Genomic DNA, 22,653 nt, shown 5'->3' on the forward strand with positions numbered 1-22,653 from the left:
CCGGGACCCCCTGCTCTGCCTTCTCCCCCTCCCTCTGGAATCTCAGCCCTGTTGTTCCAAGATATTTCGAAGTCTCTCTTTCTCCCCCCCCCCTCCCTCGCTGAACCTGTTCCTACTCTTCATCCTCCAACAATGATGACAAGTCCATTGTTTGGGGCCAGGCTAGAGATGTGGGGAGAGGGGGGGGACGAGATGGGTCTGCCTGCCCATATGAGGCCGGCCAAGAGGAGGGGGCGGGGGGAATCGGGGATTTATAACAGGGGCCTGGCCGGCCACCCTGCTTACTACCCCACCCCTTCCGTGCTGGTATCAGGTAAGACTCTCCCCATCCCGTCGCAATCTTCCAGCCTCCCACCTCTCAAGTTAGGGAATTCCCCCATGCGCTTCAGGGGAAAGGTGAGGGTTTTTGGGCGTTTGGAAATGATAAACCCGGATGTTTCTGGGGTTGTGGGAATAGGGGGGGGAGGGCAATGCGAGGTCTAGCTGCATCCAACCCCCCCTTTCTGGATTTGAGGGGGGCAAAGGGGAGGGAGGGGTCGTAGGGGATGAGCTGGTGATAGAGAGGCAAGACCGCCGGGCATCTCTGGCACCTGCTGCTGTGGGCGATGTTGCCATGTGTAAGCCGGTGGCATCCGTCCTGTCTCCTGCTGAAGCTTTCTCCCCACCCACCCCGGCTGGGGAACATGGGAGGTGTAGTTCAGCTCAGCAGGGGAAGGATGAGTTAGCATTGCACCATCTGCAAAGAGGGAATTTTTCTCTCTTGAAAGAGTCTCATTTTGGGGCCAGGAATATTCTACATTTTTACCCCTTGTCTAGTTTTTAATTCAGAAATGTCCTTTCCTTTTCCCTTTTCCCTTTTCCTTTTTCTTATTGCAATCTCTTTCCTTCCTTCCTTTCCTTCCTTCCTTCTCTGCCTTCTTCACTCACATTCTTCCTTCCTTCCTTTTCTTCCTTCTCCTTCCTTCCTTCCTTCCTTTCTTTTCCATCCCTCCCTCCCTCCTTTCCTCCATCTCTCCTTCCCCTTCCTTCCTTCCTTCCTTCCTTCCTTCCTTCCGTCCTTATTTATCTTCCTTTCTTTCTCTCCCCCCTTCTTTCCCCTTCCTCCCTTCCTTCTTTCCTCCCTTCCTCCTTCTCTTCCCTTTTCTTTCTTTTCCTCCCTTCCTTTTCCTTCCTTTCCTCCCTCCCTCCTTTCCTTCATACCTCCCTCCCTCCTTCCCTTTTCTTTCTTTCTTTATTTCCTTTACACCCTCCTTCCTCCCTTCTTTCCTTTTCCTTCCTTCTTTCCTTCCTTCTTCGCTTCCTTCATCCCTCCCTCCTTCCCCTTTCTTTCTTTCTTTCTTTCTTTCTTTTACTCCCTCTCTCTCCCTCCGTTCTTTCCTTTTCCTTCCTTCTTTCCTTCCTCCCTTCTTTGCTTCCTCCCTCCCTCTCTCCTTCCCCTTTCTTTCTTTCTTTCTTTCTTTCTTTCTTTCTCTTTCTTTTCTTCCTCCCTCCTTTCCTTTTCCTTCCTTCCTTCCTTCCTCCCTTCTTTGCTTCCTCCCTCCCTCTCTCCTTCCCCTTTCTTTCTTTCTTTCTTTCTTTCTTTCTTTCTTTCTCTTTCTTTTCTTCCTCCCTCCCTCCTTTCCTTTTCCTTCCTTCCTTCCTTCCTCCCTCTCTCCCTCCCTTCCTCATCTCTTTGATAAAATCGTCCGAAATATGCACTCCCGAGATCCCCCCCTTCTTTTGCTCTCAAAATGGTTGGGACTACAACTCCCATCACTGGCTGAGAAACATGGTCTTTGTAATCCTCGCCGCCTCAGGAACATACGGCTGCCGTGCTCCGCGTGTCCGACTGAAAGTAAAAAAAAAACAACCACCAGATTTTGAGGTTGTGCTGAGTTCTTTCCTACACGGTGGAAAATATACCCCAGAATCAATCTTTCATAAAATACAATGAAAATCTATACTTTGCAGAGTCTCTCTACCCGATATTTTTTTTCCTCCGTAAATATTTATCGGAATCGCCCTGGATGAAGTGATATCTGGGGGGGGGGGGGGGGCTGGAGAAAAGATGGGGTGGTGTATATTGTACTAACACACGTCCTTTTTCCACAACAGGAGTCCAACCCACCGTTCGTCTCTTGTGAAATCCTCTGAAAACAAAGGGTAACTATCAGGAGTAGCTATTTCTGACCCCGAGAACGAGCTATTCCTAGTATTCCTATTCACACTCCAGTCGCAGCTGTTCAGGCTGCCAGCCCTGCCTAAAGCTGCTTTCTTCGGGCGTGCCATTCTGCAAACAGCCAGCAGGGGGCAGCCGATTTGCATTGGAAGGAGAGGGATGAAATGAGCTGCAGTTCCAGGGTTGTACAGCTGTGGGGGAGGAAGCAGCAGCTATTCAAAAGCTGGCCTAGCTCAGGGTGCCCTCTGGTGGCCCTCTTGGGAACGACAGGTTGCAGATTGCCTCTCTTAAGCGTTCATAGTCCTGATGATGTGACCTACTAGGGTTGTGAAATGTCCGCAAGAAAACCACCAAACTAAGAGAGCACCATTCAGTCCTCCTCCTCCTCCTCCTCTGAGCACTGATGATGTTACCTAGTTGGGTCATGAAACGTCTCCAAGAAAACTACCAAGTTCAGACAGCACCAAGGACCCCACAGTCCTCCTCCTTCCCTTCCCTCCCTCCCCTCCTCCTCCTCCTCCACTTCCTCCTCCTCCGAGAACTGACGATGTTACCTAGTTGGGTCATGAAACGTCTCCAAGAAAACTACCAAGCTCAGACAGCACCAAGGATCCCATAGTCCTCCTCCTCCTCCTCTCTCCTTCCCCTCCTCCTCCTCCTCCACTTCCTCCTCCACTTCCTCCTCCTCCTCCTTTGAGCACTGATGATGTTACCTAGTTGGGTCATGAAACATCTGCAAGAACACTACCAAGTTCAGAGAGCACCAAGGACTCCACAGTCCTCCTCCTTCCCCTCCCTCCCTCCCCCTCCTCTCCTCCTCCGAGCAGTGATGATGTTACCTAATTGGGTCATGAAATGTCCTCAAGACAACCATCCAGCTCAGGGAGGCACCAAACTCGTTCAAACTTTCCCCAAGTCTGGCAGGTGCGAATCATACTGCCTGCCCACTGCGAGAGCATCACGGCCCATAGCTTCCATTAAACTGTGTTTTTTTTTCTCCGCAGCTCCCGCCATGGAAATCGAGACGTCTGATTTCGGGGCCGCCGCCCCGTTCCTGCGCATGTCGGAAAAGCTTCGCATCGAAACTCAGACACGGCCGTTCGACTTGAAGAAGGACGTCTTTGTGCCGGACGACAAGGAGGAATTCGTGAAGGCCAAGATCATTTCCAAAGAAGGTGGCAAAGTCACCGCGGAAACGGAAAAAGGCAAGGTAGGTGAATCTCGTCCTGCCGGATTACTTTCTGGACCAAGGGTGATCATTCCTAGCCAGATCTTCAGAGTAGGAAGGGGCCTTTGAAGTCCCCTAGTCCAGGGGTTGGCAAACGCAAGCACTCCAAGAGCCATTTGGACCCGTTTCCCACAGAAAAGAAAACACCGGAAGCCACAAAGTTCCTAACCGGAAGCCCCCCGTTCAATTCTGGAGCTGCTGACCGGAAGTTCAGTTCCCCCACCATAGAGTCTCCTCCTAGCGCGGCATCCTTTTTCCTCTACCTGTCCTAACCAAAAGCCCTATCAATTGTGGAGACAACTGGAAAACCCTCCCCTTGCCATAGAGTCTTCTCCTGGCGCACTGCGCTTCTCTCCACCACCCTTCCCACCGGAAGCTCCTCTCAAAATTGTGGCGTCGATCGGTGACGGAGCCGCAGCAGAGGGAGGAAAGAGCCCATGTGCGGCTCCAGAGCCGCAGTTTGCTGAGCCTTGCCCTAGTCCAATTCCCTGCTGAAGCAGGAGACCTTATACCAGTGATGGCTAACTTTTTTGTCGTCGTGTGCACAAAAGCACACACATGCCTGCGCCCAAATGCAATGTCCGCGTGACACCCCCATGTCCCGCCCCCTGTGCATTCACGTCCGATCCCCTGCACATGTATGTGTGACCCTCCCTATTCTCCCCCGCCCCCACGCATGCACTTGTGACCCCTCCGTGCTCCCCCACCTCCCTGCACATGTGCGGGCAAACTTCCCATGCTCCAACCCCCCCTTGCATGTGTGCATGCTCCCCCCATTCTCACCCATGCATGCACGCTCCCCCCTGCCTGGTGCCCCATTTTGGGCCTAGTAGGCCTCCTTGCAGTCTCCTGGGATCCAAATGGGCTGCGGGGGGGGGGGACACCTGACCCTTTCCCCCGTGCTTGCACGCGCAACCGCTTGTCCCGTGCCTGCATGCAACCCCCCCCCGCACATGTGCTTGGAACCCAAAAAACAGCTGGCCAGCGGGAGGCATGCGTCCATCTGCGATACACCTGAGCTGGGGTGACAGCTCGCGTGGCTGCAGAGAGAACTAGAACTCTCCATCTCCTGGCGATTGGCCTAAAGTCACCCAGTTGTCTTTCATGCTTAAGGCAGGACTAGAAGTCCCCGTCTCCTGGTGATTGGCCCAAAGTCACCCAGTTGTCTTTCATGCTTAAAGCAGGACTAGAACTCCCCGTCTGCTGGTGACTGGCCTAAAGTCACCCAGTCACTTTCATGCCTAAAACAGGACTAGAATTCACCGTCTCCTGGTGATTGGCCCAGTCATCCAGCCGGCTTTCAGGCCTAAGGCTGAACTAGAACTCACCATCTCCTGATGATTGGTCCAGGCACCCAGCTCCTTTCATGCCTAAGACGGGACTAGAACTCCCCATCTCCTGGTGATTGGCCCAAAGTCACCCAGTCAGCTTTCATGCCTGAGGCAGGACTAGAACTCCCCATCTCCTAGTGATTGGCCCCAAGTCACCCAGTCACTTTCATGTTTAAGGACAGACTAGAACTTCCCATCTCCTGGTGATTGGTCCAAAGTCACCCAGTCAGTTTTCATGCCTGAGATGGGACTAGAACTCCCCATCTCCTGGTGATTGGCCCAAAGTCACCAAGTTGTCTTTCATGCTTAAGGCAGGACTAGAAGTCCCTGTCTCCTGGTGATTGGCCCAAAGTCATCCAGTCAGCTTTCATGCCTGAGGCAGGACTAGAACTCCCCATCTCCTGGTGATGGGCCCCAAGTCACCCAGTCACTTTCATGTTTAAGGACAGACTAGAACTTCCCATCTCCTGGTGATTGGTCCAAAGTCACCCAGTCAGTTTTCATGCCTGAGATGGGACTAGAACTCCCCATCTCCTGGTGATTGGCCCAAAGTCACCAAGTTGTCTTTCATGCTTAAGGCAGGACTAGAAGTCCCTGTCTCCTGGTGATTGGCCCAAAGTCACCCAGTCAGTTTCCATGCTTGAGGTGGGACTAGAACTCCCCATCTCCTGGTGATTGGCCCAAAGTCACCCCACCAACTTTTGTGTCTCAAAGAGTAGCGTCACGAGTCAAGGTAGGGTTGTGAAAAGGGAGTCCCGTTCTCGCGGCGAGCCCTGTCCGACCTCAAGATCCGATTCCTTGTCGTTGACAGACGGTGACGGTCAAAGAAGACCAAATCATGCAGCAGAACCCGCCCAAATTCGACAAGATCGAGGACATGGCCATGCTGACTTTTCTGCACGAACCCGCCGTGCTCTACAACCTGAAGGACCGCTACGCCGCCTGGATGATCTACGTAAGTCAAGGAACGGGGAGGGATGACTTTGTGTTCTGACCCAGCTCCCTAAACACAACAAACCCTCCGACGAGAACTCAAAAGGTTCCTTTCATTAGGAGCGCCAGCAGCCCGGGCAAAACGTGTCTCTCGCAGGCTAACAGGTCCGTCAGGCCAGAAAATGAATAGTTGTCTGCCACATCTATTCGCCTCTGCCCCCTAGCTAGCAGCGGTGGTTCTTTCGTCCCGAGGACCGGCCCATAGATTTCCATTGCTCTCCTCTCCTCTGCCTTCTGCGCATCAGGCAATGGACCCAGCTGTTCCTCCTCTTCCTCATCAGCCACTTCCAGACCTGGGGGCTGTTGACTCTCCATCTGGGGGCTGATGGACGGCCCAGGCTCCGCCTCTGTCTCTCTTTCTCTCCGCCGGCTCCACTCCCTCTTCCCCCTCGGAGCTCCCATGCCGCCTCCGCCTCCTCTGATTCGGTTGCTGGAGGGGCCGGCAGCTGACAGGCTACAACACTTTGCGAGGTGGCCCTTCTTCCTACCCTGCAGGGATCTGGGGGTGATGAGCAAAGCACATGTGGCAAAACACGAGCAAAACACGGGTGTGTTCGGAAGCCATCCCGGTTACCGCAGCAATGCAGATGGGCCTCAACTTCTAACTATGATTAGTCAGGGAATTCTGGGCGTTGAAGTCCATGGTCTTACATTTCCCAAGGATGAGGAGCACTTCTCCAGAGAGAAGGTGGGCTTTCATCTGAGGAAGAAATCAATTGTCCTCTCCCCGTGCTTGGAGATGTTAAGCCTGGAGGTTCTTCCATAGTCCAGGAGGACCTCCAGACGTCCACTTTGCTTCCTTCTCTTCTTCTCTAGACCTACTCGGGGCTCTTCTGTGTGACGGTCAACCCCTACAAGTGGTTGCCCGTCTACAACGCGGAAGTGGTGGGCGCTTATCGAGGGAAGAAGCGGAGTGAAGCTCCTCCTCATATCTTCTCCATCTCCGACAATGCCTATCAGTACATGTTGACAGGTAAAGGAACTGACAGGTAAAGGAGGACCAGGGAGTCAGAAGGAGGGACCTGGTTGTCATCAGAGAAGAATGAAGGTTTCAGGAAGTCAAATGTTCCTCTTCCTCCTTGTCCATCTTCTTCTCCTCCTTTTCCTCCTCTTCCTCGTCTATCTTTTCCTTCTTCTTTTCCTCGTCTATCTCCTCCTCCTTCTTCTCTGTCTCTCTTTCCCCTTGTTTATCTTCTCCTTTTTTCTCCTCTTCCTTGTCTGTCATCTTCTTCTCTTCTTCCTCCTTGTCTATCTTCTCCTTCTTTTCCTCCTTGTTTATCTTTTTCTTTCTTTCCTCCTCCCTTGTCTATCTTCTCCTACTCTTCCTTCTATTCCTCTTCCTTCTTCTCTGTCTTTTATCCCTCCTCTTTTTCTTCCTCTTTTTTCTTTCTTCTCTTCCTCTTCTCTAACTTCTCTTTCTCGTCTTGTTCTTCCTCCTTGCCTACCTTCTCTTTCCCCTCTTCCTCTTTATCTTCTTTTATGCCTCCTCTTCCTATTTGTGCTTCCTCCCTTCTAGCTTCTCCCCCGTCTCTTCTTGCTCTTTCTCCTTGTCAATCTTTTCCTTTTTCTCCTCTTTCTCTTTATCTACCTTTCCTTCTTCTTTTCCTCCTCTTCCTCCACGTCTTTTGTCTCCTTCTTCTTCCCTCCCTCCTCGTCTATTTTCTCCTTTTTCTCCCTTCTTGTCTGTCTCCTTCTTCACTTCCTCTCCTTCTTCCTAGTCATTCTTCTTCTTCTTCTTCTTCTTCTTCTTCTTCTTCTTCTTCTTCTTCTTCTTCTTCTTCTTCTTCTTCTTCTTCTTCCCTTTTTATCTATTTTCTTTCTCTCTCCTTCTCTTCCTCCTTGTCTGTCTCTTTCTCCTCTTCCTTTCCTCTTCCTTCTTGTCTCTCTTCTCCTCTTCCTCTTCTTCCTCTGAATATCTTCTTCTTCCCTTCCTCATTTATTTTCTCTTTTTCCTTCTCTTTTTCCTTGTCTGTCTGCCTTTCCTCTTTCCCTTCATCCTTCTTCCCTTCCTCCCCTTCTTCCTTGTCAATCTTCTTCTTCCCTTCCTCTATTTTCTCCTCCTCCTTCCTTGTCTGTCTCCTTCTCCTCTTCCCTTCCTTCTCTTCCTCTTGTTCTCTCTTCTCCTTTTTCTCTTCCTCTTTTTCTATCTCCTTCTCCTTCTGCTCCTCCTCCCTTGCCTTTGTTTTTCTCCCTTTCTTTTCCAACCTTTTTTCTTTCTTTCCCTTCTCTAGATCGTGAGAACCAGTCCATCCTTATCACGTAAGTCCCATCTCCTGCCTTGGGATCCTTCACAAACCACTTTAGTTGTTTTACCGTCCCATGGGACTAATTTTCCATTTTGATTGTGCGTCCTTCTCACAGCGAAATTAAAGTGGGTTTACTTCAGTCTTTAACCTAGCACGAAGCTATGTGGACATAACATTTGTATAGGGATCTGGGATCCCTTCCCATTTGCAGGATCTGGATTGGAAAATGGTACCATAGTAAATAATGGTATTTACTACTAGCCGTTAACTCGTTGTTGTCTGGGTCTCTATTTATAGGGGGGAAATATCTGGAACAAATGTAATTTCTAATGTTCGATTTTCCCCCTTAGCAGAGGGAGCCCCCTAGTGGAGTACTGTGAAGCCGTTACCAGGGCAACTTCACTAAGCTGTACAGTAGAAGCCATTTTAATGCAGTACGGTAGAAGCCATTTTAAGGCACAACAGGCTGTATCTTAACAGAACCCAAACCCTGAGAGGTGTTAGGGGAGTCTTACCTCCACAGTATTTGTTTCCAGAGAGTAAGTCATCTGTGTAACAAGTTTGGTTGGAATTGCTCCAGGCGTTCCAGAGTTATACTGGGACACACACACACATACACACACAGAGAGCTGTTTTATATATATATAGATTAAGCATATATGATTGATAGGGTTAGATTGGTCTCCCAACCAATTACGGGTAGCCCTCAACTTACGACCACAACTGAGCCCAAAATTTCTGTTGCTAAGCGAGACAGTTTTATGAAGTGAAATTTTGCCTTGTTTTATAACCTTCCGTGCCACGCTTGTTAAGTGAATCACTCTGGTCGTTAAGATAGGAAGACGGTCGTTCAGCGAATCTGGCTTCCACAGGGACTTTGCTTGTCGGAAGGTCACAAAAGGGGGTCACGTGACTCCGGGACTCTGTGACGGTCATAAATATGAGTCAATGGTCAAACATCTGAATGTAAATCATGTGACTAGGGGGATGCTGTGACGGTCATAAGTCTGAAAAACGGTCGGATGGTCACTAAACGAAGTGTGATAAATCAAGGACTGGCTGTGACCATCAGATCTGACCTAGCTTCGCTTTCTGATATCTCCCGCGTTGAATAATTTTGGCTTATGTAGAGACAGTCCTCGACTTACGACCACGATGGGTACTTTCCGTACCTGAGCGAGACAGCTGTTACCTGAGCCGATACCCCTTCTGCAACTTGTTGGCCACGGCTGTTAAACAAATTCGCGGTGGTTGTTAAGTGGATCGTGTGGTTGTTAAGTGAATCCGGCCTCCCCCACCAAGGAAGGGAAGGTCCCGAATGGTGATCTTATTGACCGCCCAGATCAAATTCCGGCCGTAATGAAAGGAGTGTTGTTTTTCCTATCCGGTAGCGGAGAATCCGGTGCTGGGAAGACGGTGAACACCAAGCGGGTCATTCAATATTTTGCGGTCATCGCTGCCATTGGGGACCGTAGCAAGAAGGACCAAGCAGCTGCAACGGGGAAGGTGAGCGTCCAATCGGGCAGTGTTTCTCAACCTTGGAAACTTTTAAGGTGGGGGGGGGAGTGTTCTGCCCTAGACTTCCTGAGAAAACATAAATCACACACACTTAGTCCCCCAAACCCTCTTTTATAGAAACGGCTGTGAATTATGGTCATTCACAGCCCATCGTGATTCACGAATAGTCTGTGAAGAGTCCTTCAGAAGTCTGCCAAAGTCTTTCCGGGTAATGCTGATAAGCGCCCGCCTTTATCTCCCTTGAAACGCTGCCAGAGACCTAATGGCCAATTAGTTTCGCAATCATCTCCAAGCCTTACTCCTGAGTCACCCCTTTTGTCTTAACTGTTCTTGCCTTCTGGCAGCTCTGCCTCCGACACACCCGAGCCTTCCCCAGACTCGAGGACTGGCCCATGTTCCTCCCCAACCTCCTCACTGTCCGACTCTGCGGCCAGCTCCGTAGGCCGCCGGCGGATCACAAGAGGGGGGTGGATTTCAACTCCCCAAATCCCCTGTACTCAGGCACTACCTGTACTCCAGTTCAATGTGTCTTAACCTTGATAACCTTAGATAGATAGATTAACAGAGTTGGAAGGGACCTTGTGGGTCATCTAGTCCAGCCCCCCCTGCCCAAGCAGGAGACCCTACACCATTTCTGACAAGATGGCAGCTCAGTCTCTTCTTGAAAGCCTCCGGTGATGAAGCTCCCACAACTTTTGAACGCAACATAACACCACAATTAGGTGTTAATATAATAGACTTGCAGGGCAGCGCAATATGCGATGTGTTCATACCGACGTCATATAATATAATGTTACATACATGTCGGTATATGGCAGGGGTGGGTTCCTGCCAGTTCTAACCTCTTCTACAGAAGAGGTTCCACAAATCTATCGTGCCGTTTAGAACCGGTTCCAGCTCCCTCCCCCCACCCGTCCGCACATCATCAAGATGAAGAGCGAGAGGAGGAATTCTGGGAGTTGAAGTCCACAAGTCTTAAAGCTGTCAACTTTGAACACCCCTGGAGTTTTTTTTCTAAAGGGTTAGGGGTGCAAGGGTCTTGTCACTTGACAGCTTTAAGACTTGCACACTTCAATGCCAGAGTTCCTGAGCCAACATGACTGGAGGAGGAGTTCTGGGAGTTGAAGTCCACAAGTCTTAAAGCTGTCAAGTTTGAATACCCCTGGGGGGAGGTTTCTAAAGGGTTAGGGGTGCAAGGGTCTTGTAACTTGACAGCTTGAAGACTTGCACACTTCAAATGCCAGAGTTTCTGAGCCAACATTTTGGTTACTAAGCAAGAGCGTTGTTAAGCGAGTTTCACCACATTTTGCAAGTTGGCCACGCCCACCCAGTCACATGACTGCCAAGCCATTCCCACTCAGTCACATGGCCGGCAAGCCACTCCCACCCAGTCACATGGCTGGCAAGCCACTCCCACAAAGCAGGCCACATCTCCCGAAGAGGTTCTTAAAAAATGTTGAAGCCCACCACTGGTATATGGGAACGTGTGTTTGTTATTCCTTATTGGGGTTTAGGGATTCTATTTTTTTTTTCATTTACTGAGTTATTGAGAGGCTTCGGGGAAGCTGCCACTGCAGCTCGTGCTTGTTCCTCAGCTGGGGGCCTGTCTCCCTTTCTATTGTACCCTCCTCCCGGATCCCATTCCCATCCCGCCAGCCAGTGGTGGGTTCTGGGTGGTACGGCGAAGTACGGATGTACCGGTGGCCGCTGGCAGCAGCGGCCACCGTACTGGAACGGTGGCTCCTTTGGCCCGCCCGCGTTCCTTACTGCTTGTTGATGCAAATGGACAAATCGCGCATGCGCGCACAGGTTGTGGCACCTGTGTGATCTCCACAGAGCCGCTGGGTCTCACAGGGCGGTGGCATGTGCATGCCCGACGAAGACGCCTGGCCCCGTCGCAGCATACCGGTTGCGACGGGATCTGGAACCCACCACTGCCGCCAGCTCTCGTGTTAGTGAGATTGGCATCAGCCACGGCCGTGTTGAGCCAATGTCTCGGGGCGGAGAGCAAGTCGCGTGACTGGGTCGGCAGGGAGCCGCAGGAGAGAGAGTCAAAGAGCCACATGTGGCTCCCAAGCCGCAAATTTGCAGACACCCAATTTAAGATTTTGATATATCCTTTTCTAATACGTCCAAACCCGCCGCTCACCCTTTATCTACAGGGCACCTTGGAAGATCAAATCATCCAAGCCAATCCAGCTCTGGAGGCTTTCGGCAATGCCAAGACCTTGAGGAACGACAACTCGTCCCGATTTGTAAGTAGGGCTGGAAGGAGAAGGAGAAGGTTCGGCCTCTCTGGAGTACCAAAGAGAGGTGATATTCAACCGCTTCGGACCAGTTCGTCCGAACGATTGTGGAAATTGCGGCTCTATGCCGTCCTATTTAGATGCGTTTTTCAAGCCGCGCGCAAGCCGCGCGCGAGATCAAAAAACATGGACCGAAGGCTGAGCGCATGCATGGATGCACGCACGCTCACGTTTGCGAACCGGTAGGAAAAGTCAGCGAATAGCAGTCCTGGGGAACAAGACGTTCGTGCTTAATCTTTGCAAACTTCTACCTGCTGACAATGAAAATAAAGGATAAAGAGGAATCGGCGTATTTTGAGAGATGGGGAAGATTTTATGATTGGCTGGAGAAAGGAAGCTAGAAAAGAAAGTAGGGAGAAGATATAGAACCCAGACGAGGCACTGTTGAATGGAAAAGAGGGAGGGAGAAGGGGAAAAAGAAAATATTAAATATATAAGTATATATTCAAGAGCGAGATATAAAGGGGCGGGGGGAAACATAGTTAGGATAGGTTAGCAAAGGTAAGGGAATAGGAAATGATACCAAATTATATTTGGGTTTGCGGAAATACCATCCCAAGGAAACATAAGCTGAGATCTGAAAGAGACACCTAGAACAATAGAAAAAGAAAGAGAGAGAGGAGGAGAGGAGGAAAGGAGGATGGGGGGAAAGAAGAAAGAGGTAAGGAGAGGAGGATGGAAGGGAGAGGAAGAGAAGGAGAGAGGGTAGGAAGGGGAAGAGGAAGAGTAGGAGTAGGGGAAAGGGAAGGAAAGAAGGGAGGAGGAGAGGAAGAAGGATGGGAGAGGTAGAGAAGGAGAGAGGGTAGGAAGGGGAAGAGGAAGAGTAGGAGCAGGAGAAAGGGAAGGGAAGAAGGGAGGGGAAGGAGAGGAGGAAGGAAGGAAGGAAGGGAGAGGTAGAGAAGGAGAGAGGGTAGGAAGGGGAAGAGGAAGAGCAGGAGTAGGAGAAAGGTAAGGGAAGAAGGGAGGAGGAGAGGAAGAAGGAAGGGAGAGGAAGAGAAGGAGAGAGGGTAGGAAGGGGAAGAGGAAAAGCAGGAGTAGGAGAAAGGGAAGGGAAGAAGGGAGGAGAAGGAGAGGAGGAAGGAAGGGAGAGGAAGAGAAGGAGAGAGGGTAGGAAGGGGAAGAGGAAGAGCAGGAGTAGGGGAAAGGGAAGGGAAGAAGGGAGGAGGAAGAAGGAAGGGAGAGGAAGAGAAGGAGAGAGGGTATTTATTTATTTATTTATTTATTTATTTATTTATTTATTTATTTATTTATTTATTTATTTATTTATTTATTTATTTATTTATTTATTTATTTATTTATTTATTTATTTATTTATTTATATTTAATGCTTCTAGACCTCCCCCTCTCCCGAAAGGGACTCGGGGCGGTGTACAGTTCATACAAAATATAACAGGATACAATAAAAATTAAATATGTACAGTTGACAGTTGACATGGAGGAGGTTAAAATGCAATTAAAAGAACTGTACAATATAAATATAAATTTAAACCCCTAAAACAAATACAGTAAATTAAAAAATCCCTAAAATAACCAGATATAATACATTTGCCAAGAGGGACAGTTGTAATTGGGTAGGAAGGGGAAGAGGAAGAGCAGGAGTAGGAGAAAGGGAAGGGAAGAAGGGAGGGGAAGGAAGGAAAAAAGCAGAGAATTGAGGGAGGAGGAAAAGAAAGGGAAAATAAGGTGTTATTACAACAGACGGAAGGGATGATAAATAAACCAACCCAAACTGTATATTATAACCTATTAAATGAAATAATAAATGTATAAGAATGACAAACGTAAAGAAGAAGAAGAATTATGTGGAATGTAGACTTAAAACGGTATGTAAGAGAACAAAACATAAATTCTGGGGGGGGGGGAAAACCCTTCTGCCTCCTCTCAGTCCGTTTCTCTTGTCTTCTGCAGGGTAAATTCATCCGAATCCACTTTGGGGCAACGGGAAAGTTGGCGTCAGCCGACATAGAAACCTGTGAGTATCGAGTTTCCAAACCGCGCCAGTTTTTTCATCGAGTCTTGGAAAATTCTGGGATTGTTTTCCCCCACCCAAAAGTTCACCACCTCGGTGTCTTTTGTCGTTCTCTCTCCCCCTTTTCCCATCTTCCCTTTAGACCTCCTGGAAAAATCCAGAGTAATCTTCCAGCTGAAGTCGGAGAGGAATTACCACATCTTTTACCAGATCTTGTCCAACAAGAAGCCCGAGTTGTTGGGTGAGCCATGAATTTATAAAAACCCGAGATGTCTAGAGGTGGAGCTCTTGCCTCACACCGATGAGGCTGTGAGTTCGATCCTACGTAGAGGCAGATATTTCTCTCTTTTCGGCACAAGGAGAATTTATCCGTTGAACAAAACTCCGCATTGGCGACAGGGAAGGGCGTCAGGCCAGTAAATACTCAGCTCCATTCAGTTGCCCAGATTCCATCCCGCAAGGCTCATTAAAAGAAGAGGATGATAGCAGGATTCCAGCACTTGAGGGGCTGCCCCAAAGAAGAGGGGGTCAAATTATTCTCCAAAGCACCAGAGGGCAGGACATGAAACAATGGTTGGAAACTAATCAAGGAGGGAAGCAGGCTGGAATTAAGGAGAAACTTCCTAACAGTGGCGGCAATTAACCAGTGGAATAGCTTGCCTTCAGAAATCGTGGTTGCTCCATCAATGGAGGGTGTTAAGAAGAGACTAGACAGTTACTTATCTGAAATGGTATGGGTTCTCCTGCTTGAGCAGGGGGCTGGACTAGAAGACCCCCAAGGTCCCTTCCAGCTGTTCTATTCTATTCCATTTCATTCCATTCCACTCCACTCCACTCCACTCTATCCTGTTCTGTTCCGTTCCATTCCGCTCCACTCCATTCTATCTATTCTGTTCTCTTCTGTTCCGTTCCGTTCCGCTCTACTCCACTCCACTCCATTCTATCTATTCTGTTCTGTTCTCTTCTGTTCCACTCCACTCCGTTCTATCTATTCTGTTCTGTTCTGTTCCATTCTGCTCCACTCCACTCCATTCTATCTATTCTGTTCTCTTCTGTTCTGTTCCATTCCATTCCGCTCCACTCCATTCTATCTATTCTGTTCTCTTCTGTTCTGTTCCATTCCATTCCGCTCCACTCCATTCTATCTATTCTGTTCTCTTCTGTTCTGTTCCATTCCATTCTGCTCCACTCCATTCTATCTATTCTGTTCTGTTCTCTTCTGTTCTCTTCTGTTCTCTTCTGTTCCACTCTACTCCACTCCATTCTATCTATTCTGTTCTCTTCTGTTCTGTTCCGTTCCATTCCGCTCTACTTCACTCCTCTCCATTCTATCTATTCTGTTCTGTTCTCTTCTGTTCTGTTCCACTCCACTCCGTTCTATCTATTCTGTTCTGTTCTGTTCTGTTCCATTCTGCTCCGCTCCGCTCCGCTCCGCTCCCCTCCCCTCCATTCTATTATGTTCTGTTCTCTTCTGTTCCACTCCACTCCACTCCACTCCATTCTATCTATTCTGTTCTGTTCCATTCCAATACATTCCACTCCACTCCACTCTGTTCTATCTATTCTGTTCTCCTCTGTTTTATTCCGTTCCATTACGCTCCACTCCACTCCATTCTATCTATTCTGTTCTCTTCTCTTCTGTTCCGCTCCACTCCAATCAATTCTATCTATTCTGTTCTCTTCTGTTCCATTCTGTTCCGTTCCAGTCCATTCTATTTTCTTTGTTCTGTTCTGTTCTGTTCTCTTCTCTTCTCTTCTGCTCCACTCCACTCCACTCTATCTATTCTCTTCTCTTCTGTTCTCTTCTGTTCCGCTCCACTCCAATCAATTCTATCTCTTCTGTTCTCTTCTGTTCCTTTCCATTCCATTCTATTTATTCTGTTCTGTTCTGTTCTGTTCTGTTCTGTTCTGTTCTGTTCTGTTCTCTTCTCTTCTCTTCTCTTCTCTTCTCTTCTCTTCTCTTCTCTTCTCTTCTGCTCCACTCCACTCCACTCCACTCTATCTATTCTCTTCTCTTCTGTTCCGCTCCACTCCATTCTATCTATTCTGTTCTGTTTTGTTCCTCTTCAGTCCACTCCATTCTATCTATTCTGTTCTCTTCTCTTCCGCTCCACTCCAATCAATTCTATCTATTCTGTTCTCTTCTGTTCCGTTCCGTTCCAGTCCATTCTATTTATTCTGTTCTGTTCTGTTCTGTTCTGTTCTGTTCTGTTCTGTTCTCTTCTCTTCTCTTCTCTTCTCTTCTCTTCTCTTCTCTTCTCTTCTCTTCTGCTCCACTCCACTCCACTCCACTCTATCTATTCTATTCTCTTCTGTTCTCTTCTGTTCCGCTCCACTCCATTCTATCTATTCTGTTCTGTTCTTTTCTGTTCCACTCCACTCCATTCCATTCCATTCCATTCTATTCATCAGATGAATTTGTCCAAACTGGTTCAGATGAACTACATCTCTTCTATCCTGACCTTGTACAAGTCCGATGACTTCACACATTTTTGAAGTCAGGAAGGCTTCACTGAGACTGGGTTGATGAGCCTTCGTTTTGTTGAGTTGGACACTGTCTTCTAAACGTCTACGGAGATTCTCCGTCATCCAGGTCACGGTTGTGCCAAAGGTGCTTCTCCCAAGAAGCAGTGGGACTTTCGGGTTTTTCTTTCGAAGACCTTTCGCTTCTCATCCAAGAAGCTTCTTCGGTTCTGAGTAGATCCTTACCATTCCCCGCCATCCAGTCAGAGCTGAAGAAGCTTCTTGGATGAGAAGCGAAAGGTCTTCGAAAGAAAAACCGGACAGTCCAATTGTCTCTTGAAAAAACACGCCTTTCGGTTGGCAAAGATGTTTAAAGACAAACCAGCTAAACGTCGGAAGTGCCACACAGATACCTTCATTTCATTTTTCATTTATTAGCACTTATATACCGCCCCCTCTCCCGAAAGGGACTCGGGGCGGTGTACAGTCCGTATTAAAAAACACCAAATAAAATACATGTATGCATAGGAGGAGGATAAAATAGGCCAAAACTGTACAGCTAATAAGTAAACAATATAAAAATTTAAAATATCATACAATTTATACACTATCCCTCTAAAAGCCAGTAAAAAGTATATGCCAGGGGGTAGACGTTGTAAATTATGCCAAACCAGCCAGTCGGAACAGGTGTGTCTTCAGTTTCTGTCGGAAGGAGCGGAGGTCAGTAGTGGTTCTAATGTCGGGGGGGAGGTCATTCCAGAGGGTTGGGCCCATCACAGAGAAGGCCCTACTCCTCGGTGTCGCCCGTTGGCATTGCCTCGTGGACGGCACCAGGAGAAGGCCCTCCCTGTGAGAGCGGATTGGCCGCAGGGATGTGTGCGGGAGGATGCGATCCCGCAGGTAACTAGGCCCTATGCCATGGAGCGCTTTAAAGATGGTAATCAGAACCTTGAACCGCACCCGAAAGACCACAGGTAGCCAGTGCAGCTCGCGCAGGAGAGGTGTTACGTGGGAGTACCTAGTACTCCCCATGACTACCCGCGCGGCTGCGTTCTGGACTAGCTGCAGTCTTCGGGCGCGTCCCAAGGGAAGCCCCATGTAGAGAGCGTTACAGTAGTCCAGGCGAGACGTCACCAGCGCATGAGTGACTGTGCGTAGGGCATCACGGTCCAGAAGGGGGCGCAATTGGCGCACCAGGCGAACCTGGTGGAACGCCCCCCTTGCCACGGCTGCCACATGATCATCCATTGACAGCCGGGCATCTAGGAGGACGCCCAAATTGCGCGCCCGTTCCACAGGGGGCAATTGCTCGCCCCCTATGGCCAGTGATGGAATTAACTGGCTGAACCGAGGTGCCGGTAGCCACAGCCACTCAGTCTTGGAGGGGTTGAGTTTGAGTCTGTTGTCCCCCATCCAGACCCCGACGGCTTCCAAACACCGGGATAGTAAGATACCTGGATCTTACTATCATATGTAGTGGACACGTGGAGAAGCAAAGAGATATTGAACAAAAATAAAGATATGGTTGGAAAAGGTGTATCACATGAAGTGTTAATACCACTTTACAATCCCTTGGTAAGGCCACACTTGGAATACTGCATTCAGTTCTGGTCGCCACGATGTAAAAAAGATGGGGAGACTCTAGAAAGAGTGCAGAGAAGAGCAACAAAGAGGATTAGGGGACTGGAGACTAAAACATATGAAGAACGGTTGCAGGAACTGGGTGTGTTTAGCTTAAGAGAAAGAAGGACTAGGGGAGACATGATAGCAGTCTTCCAATATCTCAGGGGCTGCCACAAAGAAGAGGGAGTCAAACTATTCTCCAAGGCACCTGAGGACAGAACAAGAAGCAATGGGTGGAAACTAATCAAGGAGAGAAGCAACTTAGAACTGAGGAGAAACTTCCTGACAGTTAGAACAATTAATCAGTGGAACAAAATTGCCTCCAGAAGTTGTGAATGCCCCAACACTGGAAGTCTTTAAGAAGATGTTGGATAGCCATTTGTCTGAAACGGTATAGGGTTTCCTGCCTGGGCAGGGGGTTGGACTAGAAGACCTCCAAGGTCCCTTCCAACTCTACTATTGTATTGTATTGTAAGGTGATAAAACAATGCATGGAGCTAAAGCCAGAAATATTTCTGCTGGGGATATTATCTGAAACATAAAGAGAACACGTGCTTAATTATTCATAGAATAACTGCAGCTAGAATTGTATTTGCACAATATCGGAAAAGTGAAGAGATCCCTACTGACGAGAAGGTGATTAGGAAAATATTAGAATGCGCAGAAACAAGTGAGTGGCCTGCCAGCCATCTTTTCTTTTCGGATTTCAGGCCCGCCACACTTTCTCCTGCGGGAAAATGGGAGTTGGGTGATGTGTAGCCATAATAGCATTCTTTCTTAGAAAGTCAAGGTCATTCTTTGTCTCCGCACCTGGCCGGATGCGGATGGGAGGAATCTGCCTTCGTGGCAGGGAAGGATTGGACCATGGGATGGACTGGTGGGTGTTGGGGCAGGATCTTGAACGTTCAACTGGGTGAGAAAACTTGGAAGCTTTCAGATTCGGGTTTTCCCAGATGTGTTTTCCCAGATGTGCCAACATGACATCTCTAATAAAGCCTCAGAGTTTTATTTTGTTGGGGTGGGGTTTTTTTTTTTTTTGGAAACCTGACAATGAGTAGATTAACATTGACAACTAAGGAGAAAGAACAAGCTGATTATGATATGATATGGGAAGTGTTCTATCAATGGTTAGAGAAGAAAAAAGGGAAATTGGAAAAAGAAGGTTAAACAAAGACTGGAAAACGTATCAAAATAGAGATAAGAGTTAAATGACAATTCTTGGTACCAATATTACGAAAATAATGATGTTTAACATTATTATGGTATTTTTATTAGAAGATAGCTTGAAATATAGAGTTTTATAAGGTTCTAAATATTCAAGATATTATAATATAGGGAAGAGGGTTGCAGAGAAAGAGTCAGGTTCTACCTTTAGGCAAGAAAAACGAAATGCACAGGTACAATATAGGTGGTACCTTGCTCAGTAGTAGTAACTGTGAAAGGGATCTTGGAGTCCTAGTGGACAACCATTTAAATAGGAGCCAGCCGTGTGCAGCAGCTGCCAAAAAAGCCAACCCAGTTCTAGGCTGCATCAACAGAGGGATGGAATCAAGATCACGTGATGGGTTAATACCACTTTACAATCCCTTGGTAAGGCCACACTTGGAATACGGCATTCAGTTTTGGTCACCACGATGTAGAAAAGATGTGGAGACTCTGGAAAGAGTGCAGAGAAGAGCAACAAAGAGGATTAGGGGACTGGAGACTAAAACATATGAAGAACGGTTGCAGGAACTGGGTATGTTTAGCTTAAGAGAAAGAAGGACTACGGGAGACATGATAGCATTGTTCCAATATCTCAGGAGCTGCCACAAAGAAGAGGGAGTCAAGCTATTCTCCAAGGCACCTGAGGGTAGAACAAGAAGCAATGGGTGGAAACTAATCAAGGAGAGAAGCAACTTAGAACGGAGGAGAAATTTCCTGACAGTTAGAACAATTAATCAGTGGAACAGAAGTTGCCTCCGGAAGTTGTGAATGCCCCAACACTGGAAGTCTTGAAGAAGATGTTGGATAGCCATCTGTCTGAAACGGTATAGGGTTTCCTGCCTAGGCAGGGGGTTGAACTAGAAGACCTCCAAGGTCCCTTCCAACTCTGCTATTTGTACTCAGATGACACACTGCTTCTGGAAAGATGGAATGTTTTGGCACCACTTTCTTTTGCTTCCTTCTTCTTGACTTAGTAGGAGTTGAGTTGAGTCTCCTTTCACTCATTCAAATTGGTTGCGGTGAAAGACTTCCAATTTTGGTAAGACGGAACAAGGCGGCGGGAATAACCACTTAGGAAGAGAAGATTGACCACTTCTTTGTCTAAGCGCTTGACTTCTTCCATTTGTTTCTCTTTCCAGACATGATGTTGGTCACCAACAATCCTTACGACTACGCCTTCATCTCCCAAGGAGAGACCACAGTGCCCTCCATCGATGATGCTGAGGAATTGTTAGCAACTGACGTGAGTAATATTCTCCCAAGTGTTCTCCAACTTGGCTTCTAAGATCAGAGGTGTCCAACTTTGACAACTTGAAGGCCTGTGGACTTCAACTCCCCAGAATTCCCCAGACAGCATGGGTTTGAACCCTGAGCCTGGGCAAATGGAAGACTTAAGATCTGTGGACTTCAGCTCCCAGAATTCTCCATCCAGCTGGGGAATTCTTGGATGTCAGGGTTCCAAATAGCATCCAAAATTAAATCCGAGGCAAAGGATTGCTGAAAGTTCCAATTTATGAAGAGACTGGCACATCCGGGAAAACCCGAATCTGAAAGCTTCCCGGTTTTCCCCACCCAGTTGAAAGTTCAAGATCTTGCCCCCCCCACCCCACAAGTCCATCACAGGGTCCAATCTTCCACTACCACTCTGGCAGCTTCCACCCATCCAGTTCCAGTCAGGTGCAGAGGTTCAAAGACAAAAGATGACCTTGGCTTTCTAGAAAGAATGTTGTTATGGCTACATATCATCTTAACTCCGTACAATCCCCCCTCCCATTTTCCCACAATAGAAAATGCATCGTAGAATAATAGAAAATGTGGCAGGCCAAAGATCCAAAAGAAAAGATGGCTGCAGGCCTGACATAGGAATGGAAGTCCACAGGTCTTCAAGTTGCCCAGGTTGGACATTCCTTGTTCAAGATGTTTTGGACTGCTGAACTTTGAACCTCAGCCACTTGAAGACTTAAGATTTGTGGACTCCAACTCCCAGAATTCTCCATCCAGCGTGGCTAGCTGAGGAATTCTGGGAGTTGAGGTCCCCTGGTCTTCAGGTTACTCAGTTTGGACACTCTTTGCTCCAGATGTTTTGGACTATGGAACCTAGAACCTCAGTTGTGATGACGTGGGACAAGGCACGAAGGTCACACGACCAGCTGAGAGTTCAAACTCCCCTTTAACGCTCCAAATCGGCCCCCAAACGCTCGAGGGTGAGCAGTGGACATGAGGAGTGACGGAACTCAGGTGATGAGCAAGGACCACCCGCTCCTGATCCAAGAGCACGGAGAGTGGAGAGAAGGCGAGAACAGCACAGACTGACCAGGTCCCAGAGCAAAACACGTGTGTGCACAAACAAACACACGCACGCACACACAAAGCAGCCCCAGGGAAAGGAGTCCACAAAACAAGGAACACACAATGAGTCAGGAAGAAGGCACTGAGTTCATCAGTAAGAAAGAAGCAAGCAGTCCTGTCAACTCCAACTACCGGCACACCAAACTCGTTTGTTCCCGACAAAAGGCCCCTCCCCACAGCATCTCCTTAAGTCTCAGTCCCCAGGTGTGCCTTGTGAAGAGGGGCGGGGTGCTTTCCTCCCAAGTACTCAGGTCAGTCTGTGCTGTTCTCGCCTTCTCTCCACTCTCCGTGTGCTCTTGGATCAGGAGCGGGTGGTCCTTGCTCATCGCCTGAGTTCCATCGCTCCTCATGTCCACTGCTCTCTCTCTCTTGGTTATCCTGCTCCCGTTCCTCCCTGCTAGCAAGCCATCCCAATCTTGAGGGCCCCTGGGCTGCTTTGTCCTGCTCCTCCCCACATTCCTCTGAAGCCAATGAGGCCGCCCCCTCGATCTGCATCGGCCCTAGCTCCAGCTCATATATCGTCCGCAGATTCAGGCTCCGACAGGGGGCACGACACTCACCAACTTGAAGATTTGTGGGCTTCGACTCCCAGAATTCCCCAGCCGAGCCAATCTCCCAATTCCAAGCCGAGCTTCGTTTTAGGCCAGGGTTCTCAAAGGTGGCCCCTTTAAGACTGGTGGACTTCAACTCCCAGAATTCCCCAGCCAGTGTGGCTAGCTGGGGAATTCTGGGAGTTGAAGTCCAACAGGTCTTCAAGTTGCCCAGGTATGACACCTCTAGTTCAAGATGTTTAAACTACGGCATTGCGCCCCGAACGTTCCCCATATGAAGGCTCATGGGACTTGTAGTCCAAGCTATATCTGAGCAATCTGAGATTGGAGATCGATTTGTTGGAATTGGAATAGTGGGCTTGTTTTGGTTGAGCTTGGAGTTAATACCGTATTTTTCGGAGTATAAGGCGCACCTTTATCCCCCCCTAAAAGAGGGTGAAAATTTGGATGAATCCTATACACTGAATGTAGCCCCAGTAGCCCAGCCCACCCACCGTCCCCCACCCTTTGGCCTCTGCCTCCCAGCAATTGACCTCTTTGCAGCAAACGGGGAAAATGGGGCTTGCGGAGGCTGCAATAGACTATAGCAATCCCTGCAGCCTGAAACAGCTGATGATCAAGGAGGCACCTGCCTTCTTCCTGACTCATTGTGTGTTCCTTGTTTCGTGGACTCCTTTCCCTGGGGCTGTTTTGTGTGTGCTTAAAGTGAAAG

General features: G+C 48.5%; 1 protein-coding gene across 1 annotated transcript; it reads left to right on the top strand.

Annotated features, from left to right (window-relative positions):
* Positions 1 to 245: 245 nt before the first annotated feature.
* LOC309381837 (myosin-7-like) lies at positions 246 to 21,791 on the top strand (the record flags this gene model as incomplete). The annotated part of the gene is made up of 12 exons (XM_081933122.1): positions 246 to 313; positions 2,095 to 2,142; positions 3,163 to 3,368; positions 5,529 to 5,672; positions 6,527 to 6,683; positions 7,942 to 7,969; positions 9,348 to 9,462; positions 11,637 to 11,729; positions 13,689 to 13,752; positions 13,892 to 13,990; positions 20,181 to 20,284; positions 21,696 to 21,791. Exons 3-12 carry the CDS (start codon positions 3,171 to 3,173, stop codon positions 21,789 to 21,791), a joined length of 1,098 nt encoding a protein of 365 aa, XP_081789248.1. The 5' UTR covers positions 246 to 313; positions 2,095 to 2,142; positions 3,163 to 3,170.
* Between the last annotated feature and the right edge of the window lie 862 nt (positions 21,792 to 22,653).

The sequence above is a fragment of the Natrix helvetica genome (genome assembly GCF_964273705.1).
Source record: "Natrix helvetica genome assembly, chromosome: Z".
NCBI classification, from domain to species: domain Eukaryota; kingdom Metazoa; phylum Chordata; class Lepidosauria; order Squamata; family Natricidae; genus Natrix; species Natrix helvetica.